Source organism: Austrofundulus limnaeus, unplaced genomic scaffold (genome assembly GCF_001266775.1).
Source record: "Austrofundulus limnaeus strain Quisiro unplaced genomic scaffold, Austrofundulus_limnaeus-1.0 Scaffold86, whole genome shotgun sequence".
NCBI lineage: Eukaryota > Metazoa > Chordata > Actinopteri > Cyprinodontiformes > Rivulidae > Austrofundulus > Austrofundulus limnaeus.
This window is the reverse complement of record NW_013952488.1, coordinates 184654-196497: the sequence shown is the minus strand read 5'-3', so window position 1 is coordinate 196497 and position 11844 is coordinate 184654. Positions and strand designations below refer to the sequence as shown.

Here is an 11844-nt window from a genome sequence, read left to right as displayed (position 1 = left end):
TCGGATTTGTCTCGTTCAGACTGTCAAAAAAAATCGGATTTGGGTCGGATTTGCCTGCAGTGTGAACGTAGCCATTTTCTACATATAGGTAAAATTAATCACTGCAATACAATAACTTTGTTTTTGTCACTTTTACAGTGGATTGCATCAACTCTATTACATACAGAAGGGAAACTTCACGAAAGTGAAACGTATATCTGTCTGTGTTTGATTTATTCCATAGAAAACTCCTCATCCAGCACCTGAACTCAAACTTAGACATCCTTATCAATATGTTAGATTTACATAACAGAAAACATCCTTACCGTCATTTGTTTGATGGGCATGAAGTCGGCACTCTGCCTCACTCGCTCAAAAATCTTGGCAAGCTGAGGATTGATGAAAGCATCATCTGAAACATAAACATAAAAACCTGTTAAAATAAGGCAAAAACACTGAACTGAAAAAGCCCAATGAACCCGACTTATGTGTTATCAGACTTGTCAAATACAGAGAAACATCCCTAAAATTCACACGTAACACTTTAAAATTATAGACTGTATACACCCTGCTACAAAGATTATTTTTGGCTGACATTGAAGAGAATAAAACAATTACTAATAAAACTTTATTAACAGCTGACAAGGTTAACACCGTTTTGGATCTGTGCTAAAGGGCACAACATTTGGACAGTTTTCTAACTGCATTCCTGCAGTGACGGATAAATGTCAACTCAGTTTTTATTCTACATATTGTACTGAGATCATCTTTACTATTTCCAGGCTGTGAGGAGAATCTGTGGGGTGACTCATGTCGAAATCTCGAAAACTGCAAGAGTGTCTTTACTTGGAAAAAACAAAACAAAACTCTGTTGTCACCACTTTAAAAATAGCTGTCCCAGTTCCGACAGGGAGCTTGCACACGAGGATCAGGTCCATCCTGGTGCCAAAACCTGCCTGGAAATGTGAGGTACTCCGTGTCCTTCTCTTTCTCATTAATGCGTTAGCTTTTTTCCGCTGATCGCACCGTGGGTGAGAAACATGAACACCGAAGGAAAACGCTCACAGGGCGAGGTCGAACTGGGGGTTAACTGGTCAAAAACAAAATTGCGATGACGTGTTTACTGCTGCTACCTGATCTGGGATCATCACCTCACTGTGAGGATGTTTACTCACAGTGGACAGGCGAAGGCGGGCAAACGTGTTTTCGCTTGTGCTCGTGTGTTAGCAAAATTATCTCGTCTGGACTTTAATGAAACTATGATGAAACTTTCTGGGAATAATGATTGGATTGTGCCTCTATAGACTCATAATGATAGCTGATCTCAGTCCCTAAAACAAAAGTGGAGCAAGAAACCTTGGAACCACTTTTGATGTTCACATTACATTCAATCAAATCATCATTCTGCCATCTTAAAACATTATAAGAATCAGAGGTTTCTCTTCCCTAAAATCCTTGTTCACAGTTTTATTTCCAGTCGGTTAGCTCAGTGGTTCCCAACCTATTTTCCTGCAGCTCCCAGCTTTTTTCCTACTTTTCTGTGCTTTTCTTGTTTTTAAGTTTTTATATATGGATACAAATGTATATCCATATGTGTTTATGTATACGCGCATTGGTATATGTACATTACTATATATCACATGTGTATATTGTGTTTTTTTTTTATTGTTTTCTTTTATTTATCTTTCTTTAATCTTCTCACCCTCTCCTGTATTGAGCTGCAGTAATGTGCAAAGTTGCCCACGGTGGGATCAATAAAGTTTTATCTTATCTTATCTTATTTCTTACTTCCAAGCCAAACTAAGCAACCCTCCCCCCATCCCCAAACCTCCCTACCCCCACCTCTGCCAAAGACTCGATCAATTTACATCTCTTTATCAAAATAATAAAATAATTAAGTTAATAAGTACAAATCTTTGTTTGGAAAAGAAAAAAAAAATACAGAATTTTAATTATTCAAATGAACTATTTTTATAACCTCTGAGCAGACAAGGTTAGGYCCTCCTGTGGTTTCTGGCAGGGGTGGGGGGCACTTCAAATACACAACATCTTCAGCTGGTCCAGAACACAGCTGCTAAAACATCTCAGCATGTAACCGCAGCTTTTCATTCATTCCACTGATGACCATTTTCTTACTTCTTGTTCACAAATAGGCTGAGCYCCACAGAACTCATTAGGGGTGCACTGGTTACAGTTTTCTGGACGTCCACCCGTTTTTATCTGCCGATTTAAATTTTGGCCAATACCAATTTTATTTTTTTATAACTGACACTGTCAGGTGTTATAAGATCACAATACACCTTCTCATTAATTGAAAAACCTTGAACAAAACCCGTGAAACTATACAAACGTGTTTAAACTGAACAGCCCTCAGTCACAGCAGAGCAGTCAGGGCCAATAAAATGTCCGTCCGATCGACGGCGCACTCTCATCATACYATCTTACACATTATGAACCGTCTAGACGTCTCAGGGCAACAACCACAGGGCGATTATTTGTTCCATAAATCAAAACCAAATGTGGTGAAGCTTTTAGTGTTTATGGTACTCATGTGGAACAAAGTGCTTGAGCTCAGACTGGAGCCTGATCTGACCGCATTTAAATGTAACTTAAAGACTTGTTTACTAATTGATTTCAAACTGCAGCTACTTGATTAATAGTCCTTCAAATTAATTGAGATGGATCTCTGTGTGTGTGGTTCTTGTTAGTTTGTTGTAAAATGTACTGAACTCACCGTGCGTTTTTGTGAACTGTCGGAGTAGAATTGAAAAAAATCCGTCTAAAACATTTCCACGCTTCGTTTTAACCACCTCGATTGGATTTCAAGCCAACCAATAAAAACCAAACACGAGGGAGTGTGTTTGTAGCTCACCCTGAATGCTGAGCATCTGCCCCAGTTTCAGCGCAGCCCCTCGGACTTTGCACAGAGTTCTGACGATGCGTTCAGCGTTGGCCTCAGACAGGAAGGGGCTCGAGTCCAGAACCGCTTTCTTATTTTCACCTGAGAAGCACAAAAAAATAATAATAAAATAAGAGAGGATTTAGGTTCAATTATAAAAAAAGACTCCACTCAGCAGTTTACATCTTCTTGTAGTGATTAACGCAGGGAGCCATAGAACACAAAGTGGGCGATTGAAAGCAGGCAGAAAAAATATTAAATAATAAAATCATAACAAGGCTATAATCTGTCAAATAAAGCAGATATTTCCTTGGTATTTTAGTTGTTTTATTTGTCCTCCTCCTATTAAACTGTAGGATTTGATTGGTAAATTTTCAGTAGCACAATTAAAAAGTATGTGGTTTTCCTCCTAGTTTGTGAAATGATGAGTTTTAAAGGGGCAATATCATGTAAAATCAACTTTTTTGAGTTTTATATCATTTTATAATGTTATATTCCCATAAAAAAAACATGCCCAAAGCCTTGCTTTGACTCATTCATGCATGTTTGAAAGATCCTGCAGTGTTTTTAGGAAGCCATGCTGAGGAGCAAAACGACAGGTGGGGACCAGAAACAACTTTTGGACCAGAAACGCCTTTTGGGACGTGTCTTTAAGCCGAACTTCATCCTGGCAGAAACCCCCCCATCCCCCCCTCCCACCCGCTCCGTGACTTCGGCAGGCTACATGCTGAAATGGGMGTGACCGAAGTGGTTGGATTTTCTTAAAGAGACAGAGACCTATTTCAAGGCGTTTAGAAACTGTCAAGATGAGAAGTAAATTGTTTTGGGGATTTTTACAAATATATAGCTTTTTCATAAGCTGAAAATGTGGCATAGTTACTTTGAGTATAAAATTGAAATATAGGCTTGGAAAGCACATAATATCGCCCCTTTAAGTCAGTATTTGTGTTGGGAGGTCACCACATTTTTTTAAACTTGCTTTAGGACTGATCCATCACAACTTGCCTCGGCCACAAACATAACCGGAGCCTGACAAAGATGGATATTCTAATTATCCTGCAAGGCGCCAGTTGCTTCACAACATAAACAAATAACCCTGTACTAAAAAAGTGTCTCAATATTAGAAGGATTCAYATTTTCCTTACAAACTTGTGGTTTAATAACGACAATTTTGTGAAAATGGACTAACAAATTGATCACTCCTTTACTGTAGACCATCCAAAGAGTCACACAGAGCAGTCAGAGTAGTTTACAGGAGTCTACAGGGTGTGTGTTTGTCCTGAGGTGTGTGTCTGCGTGTATTTGTGTCAGTAGGTCRTCGGATGCCGTGTGTTTTGGTTCGTCTGAGGTCAGCCTTGGAGAGATTCTCCACTCACACACTCCTGAGTGTGTTCAGTGTTCTCGCTGGGATTAAAGCACAAATAAAGATAAATACAGMCCAACAGATGTACAAACGAGACAGGTTTTACGCCTCTATGCCCTGTTTCAGATTAGCCTGTGTTTTAGGATTAGCAAGTCGTCAGAGCAGAGGAGTGATGCTTGCTTTAAAGGGCAACATGGCTAAAGAGGGTCAGGTCAAAATCTGTGTGACGTGTTATAACACACACGTCATTTGTCATTCCCCCCGGTCATTTAAAGACAGATTATTTGACTCAGCTGAGTGTTTTTTTTACCTGTGCCGTTCATTCCGATGGTCTTCTTGGCGACTTCTGCTAAAGCTCCAATACCCAGACCTACAGCTAAACCTGAAGCAGAGAGACACCAACTGGTTCATCAAAACAAACATACCACATTTATAGCCACTGCAAAAGATCATTTTAGTTAATAAAATAGTACACAATCATGCAGTGTTCTCAATGCCAGATTATCCCTGACATTTGTGTTTAAAAATACTTAAATCGTGTTTTCTGCTAATTCTGTTTTTTTCCATGAAGATAAAACCAAATGCACGTGGTAAAAAAAGAGATTAATCTTTTAATCAACTAAAACCACCGCCTACAAGCTATCACATTTAATCTTGAGGATTTAACCTGAAGATAATGAAAACAATAACAGAGGAACTGTTTGCGAAAAATCAATGTTAGGAAACCTAACATTACGTTATCTGTCAGTCAGCGGCTTCTGTGAAGCAACAAACCTGACATGCAGTGGCGGACAAAGAAAGACGTGCTGGGCCTCACGGTTGTGTCTAAATGATGACTGAGCATTTTTTATTAGTTGTAACATGACAGCACTTTCAGGGAAGCTTTAAAAACAACAACAGGAGGTAGTGAAGCTGCAACCTGAAGTGTTTTTTTTATGTTCAGAACTAAAATGGACCATAACATGAAACTGAATGTGCTGCACATGATGTCAGTGTGTACCTCTGAGAACATTGTTGAGTGACAGGTATGTTTCCAGAATGAGCACAAGCGCCTGTCCATCGTTCGGCTCCACAGATCGACAGGTGTTTACAAAAACAARGCAGCATATACGGTTTGCCTGAACTCCACACCTAACCTCAAATAGGTTTGCAAAACCTATGGAAATAACATTTAAAGAATAGCTCAGAGCTTTTCAAAGTTGTATTTTATTTGCACTTGTCTTAGGCAACAAAATGGACTTGGCAGGATTTTCAGTTGTTTTTCTTAAAGGGGAGTATTTTGCAAAAATGAACTTTTTTGAGCTTTATATCATGTTATAATCCCAGTCCCTCATATTAAACTAATCCAGAGTGTTGTTTTGACTCGTTCATGCATGTTTGAGAAATGCTTGAATCTCCTGTGGGAGCCATGTGGAGCTGTCTAAATGCTCACTGGTACAAAGCTCCGCCTACTTGCATAAAGCTCCTCCCAGCAGAGACCCCGCCCCACAGAGCATTGTTGTGAAGACGTGCTGAAGTGGGAGTCAGAATATTTGAGTGCCTTTAAATATTTGAACTTTCAGTCCCATTCTCCATCTAATCAATATAATGACAAAAGATATTTTTAGGTATGTCAGAGTCAGCAAAATGCAGAGGATCTCAGATTGTTGTCTTAAAAATGACTAAATCTRCTGCTTTCCACGGGATGTCCAATGTTTTTACCGATTGCTGGAAGAGGCTCTCTTCAAAAGGCAATGTACTTATGAAAAATAAATATTTTTTAAGGTTGGCAGGAAATATAACAATATAAAAATGAGTGAATTACAGATTAGTTATTGACAATACTATTACCTTCTTCTTCACTTATTCCAGGGTTCCTACAGTTTAAGGCAAGTTAAATTTAAGACTTTTTAATGCCAAGTGAAATTAAATTTAAGACCAATTTCACAATAAACCCAAATGACAAAAAAATAAGAACTGTAGCAAAAACTTATGAATCTAATTATTTTTGGTTGAAATATTCAAATATTGCTAATAGACCAATCGTTTTTATCCATACCAAACTACTTTTTCAAACACAGTAAAAATCTTAGCAGTCAATTTTAAATAATTTATTTTCTGGAAATCCTCTAACGACCCAAAATTGGGAGTATTAGGACCCACAGTGGGGTCTTAACCCCAATTTGCTGAAGATAAAACCTTAAAGTGGTTTAAACTGCACCCTTAAACCAAGGGTGGCTGTGGTGTAGTGGTAGAGCAGCCGGCTTTGGGACCCGCAAGTCACAGGCTCGACTCCCCGCCATGCCTACATGCCGTTGTGTCCTTGGGCAAGACACTTCACCCACCTTGCCTACTGATGGTGGTCAGAGGGGCCGGTGGCGCAGCATGGCAGCCCTGCCTCTGTCAGTCTGCCCCAGGGCAGCTGTGGYTACAATGTAGCTTACTGCCATCAGTGTGTGAATGTGAGTGTGAATGAATGATGCATGAAAATTGTAAAGCGTCTTTGAGGATCTCGAAAAGCGCTATATAAAACTAATGCATTATTGTTATTATTAAAGTGCCTGTGACAAAATTTTTGTAAGAAATATGAATGCATTTTTGGAAAAAACATTATTAACATATTACAAAACAAATTTCACGATGCTCTGTTGAGATATTTGCATGTGAGATAACAGGAAGTGATGTCAAAGGATAATGTCTGCATGTGAATNAATGTTACCAATTATTTTAGTATCTGAGACGTCATCCTATTCACAATGTATTAGGATTTTTAAGACTTCTGAAAGGTTGATTTAAGACATTTTAAGGCTAATTAAGGCCTTATTTTTGGATTGATGAATTCAATGACTTAAGACTTTTTAAGGATCTGCAGGAACCCTGTTATTCAGTGTTAATTATGCCAGCTAAACTGACACTAAACAAGTATAACTCTACATTGATAACAGTATAAGTTACCTCTGACCACTTGATTTTATTTCTTTATTTAATGCTTTCATGACTTGTATACAAACAGCTGCCACTGTTAACCATTTCAATCCCTTCTACAGCTGGATGGAAGCCRCTAATCTCCCTTTTTGTTGCCACTCTCTGTTCAGAAAGGCAAAAAAGGCAAAATCGTTTTCTTTTACATTTCCACTGTGCAAAACAACATTTTAAGCACAACAGCAATATCATTTTCATGTTGGAACCAGCAGTTTTAGGCCCTCAGTGTTTATCGGAGTGAAATAAATAAATAAAATCACCTGTTTGCATGGAACCGCTGCAGTAATGTGCCAGGCAGGGCCAGATGGGATACTGTAAACTGTTGCACTGTCCCTTTAAAATTAATGTATTTTGACCCAAACTGTCGTTTATGCTGAGGGAGGCTGTTGTAAGATAAGGAGTGTTGTGTTTGGTGAAAATGTGCATAGAAAAGCAAATTTTTGTTTTTATCTGGCAACTCTGATGCTGGTCTCACTCATGCACTGATCAGGCAGCGGCGGCATGATCACTGTTATGTACGAACTAGTGAATAAACCGACATCCTTTGGAACTAGGATGGTGTTTGGTTTTGTTCCTACAAGCTGCAAAGGGTGAGTAACACAAAAACCCTCTGCTGTCTGCAAATTATTGTAACATTGTGGATCAGAACACACAGAGCTTCTTGTCAACTTTGGGTTGCGACACACATTTGCCAACACGTCCCAAAATTATAAGTACATTATCAGGAAAACACCTTTGAATGAGCTGCTCTTGAGCTTTTAAATAGTATTGCAGTTGTATTAAAAGCACCACCTTTCTTTACAGGTCTGTGGTCAGGCCCGCCCCAGTCATTTCTGTCCAATGGGAGCCATGATCATCACTCGCGTAGTTTTGTTTATTAATTATAGTCCACTCACAAAAAAGCACAATGTGAACGCAAACTGCATCAAACGTAAAATAATTAATTAATAAATCTGCTTTTGGTCCRKACCAAATGATTTTCCTGGCATGAATACACCCTAAAACTACACTGGCAGAAACAGATGTGGGATAACTGAATTTATTTATGAGGTGTTTCGCTAACGAAAAATAAAAAATAAAATACTGCCAGTGAATTTGTACATTATCGCCACCTTGTGGAGGCGTTAAAACATGTCGCTATTATGTACTGGAGGGGTTAAATGAAAAGGCTGCAGCTTTTTAAAGTTATAATCAAAGTAACTTTTATAATTTATATACTTTGCTGACTATTTGGTAAATCACTGCACATCCCTGCTATAGAGGTGGCAGGACTTTTACAGTCCGTTCAAAACAGGATGTCTGCATCATTAACCACTACCCTCCTGTTCTGCTTGTGGACTGGAGTTAAAGTGCAAAGCTGCTGCCCTTCTGAACCTGCCTGAGGTGCACACAGAGCCTAATCAGCATCTGTATATAACACAGGAGCTTAAACGTAAGAACAAACTTCAAATAAACAAGATCATCATACAGATAACTAAAGTTCACAAGTAGAGGGTAAAATACATTTTCCAATTAATCAGACTATTGTCGCTGCATTCACTCACTTCACTATAAATATATGTGCAGACCTGAACACACACACTTAAAAAGACACGGCTTCAGATTCAGTCATATAAACAGCCAGTGAATCATCCCAGATGCAGACACAGTGACAGTCATGTTCCCGTACCTCCAAAGTTAGCCAGTCTGCTGAGCCGAGTCACCGGCACCTTCCTCTCTCTGGCTCTTTCACTCAACTGAGAACAAACACAAAGTGGTGACACCTTCTCATTGGAACGTCTAACTGTAAGAGGTAAACCAGTGCTCACACAAACACTTGTGTGCACTTAAGTTTGCAAACAGGAATTACCATCTGTTTGTGTGGTTTCATGTCGCCTCTCTTGCCCTGGCTGGTTTTCTCGATGTCTTCAGCTGTCAGGCCTCCAACTGARGGCTGGTCCTGATGGTAGCTCCTGGACTGACTCGCTGGATGCTGACCATTTATCTCCTGCAGCACATGTCTGCTCAGGCTGGGGCTGTAGAGCTGATGCTGCCCAAGGTAAAGCCTGACAAACACAAAGCGCAAGAGCTTATCCTAAATAGCCTTAAATGACTGCAGACAGAGACTCATTAAGAGGCTGTTTATACCTGGCGTCTTGGTGATACGACCTGGTGTGACCGCTGAAGTGTTTACTCGGATCTTTGTATCCCTCGAACACGGACTGCTTTCCACCGACGTGGTTCGTCTCTGCTGCAGCGTCGGCGCTGCTTCCTGAGTGATCCGTTGTGAAGTCTGTACCGCCTTCTCTGAACTCCGACTCTGTGAACGGCACATCGTCCTGAGGAAAGTCGAACTCTGACTCCGATGAGGTGGTTTGTTCTTGAGCAGACAGCTCCTGTGGAGACCGATGAATGCATGCAGACAGGCGACATTAATAAACAAAAACAAAGTCCTGTTAATATAAAATACAACTTAAGGTTTATCATCAACAAAGACAATAATCAATATTTTGGTAATTCTATCCAATAAAGAAAAAGGCCCACCTGTATTTTCGTCATGGCTGCAGACAGGCYTTGTTCTGCAGCTGTTTGGACACTTTCGACAGCAGCACCAACTCCTGCAGCTCCTGGGTAACAAACAACACATTTGACATTAAAAACACTATAATTCTGTATTTAATGTAATTTGTTTTCTTTTCATTAAAGGCCCCCCAAGGTATTATCAAATGCTGTTTTATCTACTTTCTTTCAGAGACATTTTGACAGAGACAAAGAATTGTCCACTGAAGAGTTAGCCTTGGAAGCTGAGGCCACTCTTTGCATATTTTATGAATCAACAATAGCGTGTTAATGAGCACAACACAATAGTTGAGTTTCCATTTATTAGTGAAGCAAATTTCCTCCGTGAATCACCACCTTATTGTGGTGGAGGAGTTTGTGTGCCTGACTGATCTGCCAGGTCTGGGGGAGGGGCTTATTGGAGAGTACCTGGTGACCGGGAATCTATACGTTAGAATTGTAGCAATTGATTCACATACAGTTTATCAATTAAATTAYTAACGATTCAATTACATCAAGGCAAAACAAAAATATTGATCCATATCATCAATACTGTATATGCCAGATGTGGATTTATATCACCACTGAGTTTAGTTTAATTGAAATCGTATCACGACACACGATAAAGAAACATCATCATCATCCTGGCAAGTCGATATATCATATTGTGAAACAGCTGGTGATTTACACCCCTACTAACAAGAGGGTCCTGTCGAGTTTAACCAAAATGATCTATACAGGTCCATCTTCCWGTGGGCCCACCACATGTAGGAGGGGCCTTACAAGTTAGGTGAGATGTGTAGTGCTGCATCGATTATTCAAAATAATCAATTATAAAAATCAGTAAACAAAGAATTTTGTTATTGAATATTATTTAACCACAAAAATATTCATTTGCATCTGTGATGAAATACAGGAACTGCTCGGGGCAGAATCGCCTCTTTGTCTGTTGTTGCATTGTTTACCTGATTGTTTTATTTTTATTTTTTGCGCTGAAGTCTTCTTTGATCTTTAAGACCACCAGACAAGATTTAAAAAACTGGATGGAATTTTTTTTATACCTTTAWGTACTTGAATGTCACTTTAACCAAAGRTATTCTTTTGTTTTTTGGCCCTGCAAAGCTACGCCTTCAGCCTGCACGGTTTTGATTCATAAAGTTCTGAATTGATTAATCACGATTCGATTCAATGAAAAYGTTTTTTTGATATTGTTGCAAAATACAACATCCCCATTTTTTCTTTTCAACATAAACAACAGGGTTTAAGGACAAACTTTTAAATTAAATTGTTTAATCTTGAAAGAAAACTGTCAAGTTTAAAAGGTTTTAAGTAAAAAGGAATTGCAGGTGACAGTGTTGTTGAATGCATTCATTTTTAAGTAATTAATAATTATTTTGATAAATAAGAAATGATGGGAATAAGGTTGCAGGAGAAAAGGTGGGCTAATATAATTATACTTCTGCCCACTCCTTTTAACAATATGAAAACTGTATATTTGTAATGTTTCTGTTAGCTTCTGTTGTTATGTTCAATAAAAATTAGTAAAACTTAATACATATAATTTACAACTACAACATTTCATCACTGTGGATTTCATTAACAYGTTTCTTAAACTTTAAAAATATTAATGATAACAAAACTCAACGATTTTGTTAGAATGTCATCTTTAAGACCTTTAAACATGCCGGTGGAGAACAGTTCAGTCAGATGTTTACATACCGTAGTTTGCCTAACAAACTGCTCGTCAAACCCTTCTTCGTTTTCGCTAAAGGGTAGGAGAGCAAATCTTTGCAAACAAAAGTCCTCATGGTCTCTGTTATCTTTAAGTTATGCTGAGAGTCGGCTGGTAACATTAGTGTTTCCTTAGTTTCTTTTGTTTTTATCCAGACAACTTGTTATCGAAAGCTAATGTTAGCACTGAACGTCAACCGGATGTAAATACTGTATATGGCAAGCCAGGAGTGACAAAATACAGAAACGAGCTTCAGACGCGCACACAAGACTCCATGGGGAAGAAGTGATCTCATCCAGTGAATTGATTTTCCCAAATTTAAATGAAATCAATCCAAGATCGATTAAATCAATTTTTACCCAGCCCTAATAA

At 38.8% G+C, this 11844-nt stretch overlaps 1 protein-coding gene across 1 annotated transcript in view; it reads right to left on the bottom strand.

Annotated features, from left to right (window-relative positions):
* LOC106520011 (atypical kinase ADCK3, mitochondrial) overlaps positions 1 to 11844 on the bottom strand; it is a 23991-nt gene that overhangs the window by 6126 nt on the left and 6021 nt on the right. Inside the window, exons 3-9 of the mRNA XM_014011902.1 lie at positions 9726 to 9808; positions 9330 to 9577; positions 9052 to 9247; positions 8872 to 8938; positions 4552 to 4623; positions 2852 to 2980; positions 306 to 391 (exon numbers count right to left, since the gene is read on the bottom strand). Of these exons, the coding sequence (XP_013867356.1) occupies positions 306 to 391; positions 2852 to 2980; positions 4552 to 4623; positions 8872 to 8938; positions 9052 to 9247; positions 9330 to 9577; positions 9726 to 9808 (881 nt within the window). The remainder of the gene's footprint in view (positions 1 to 305; positions 392 to 2851; positions 2981 to 4551; positions 4624 to 8871; positions 8939 to 9051; positions 9248 to 9329; positions 9578 to 9725; positions 9809 to 11844) is intronic.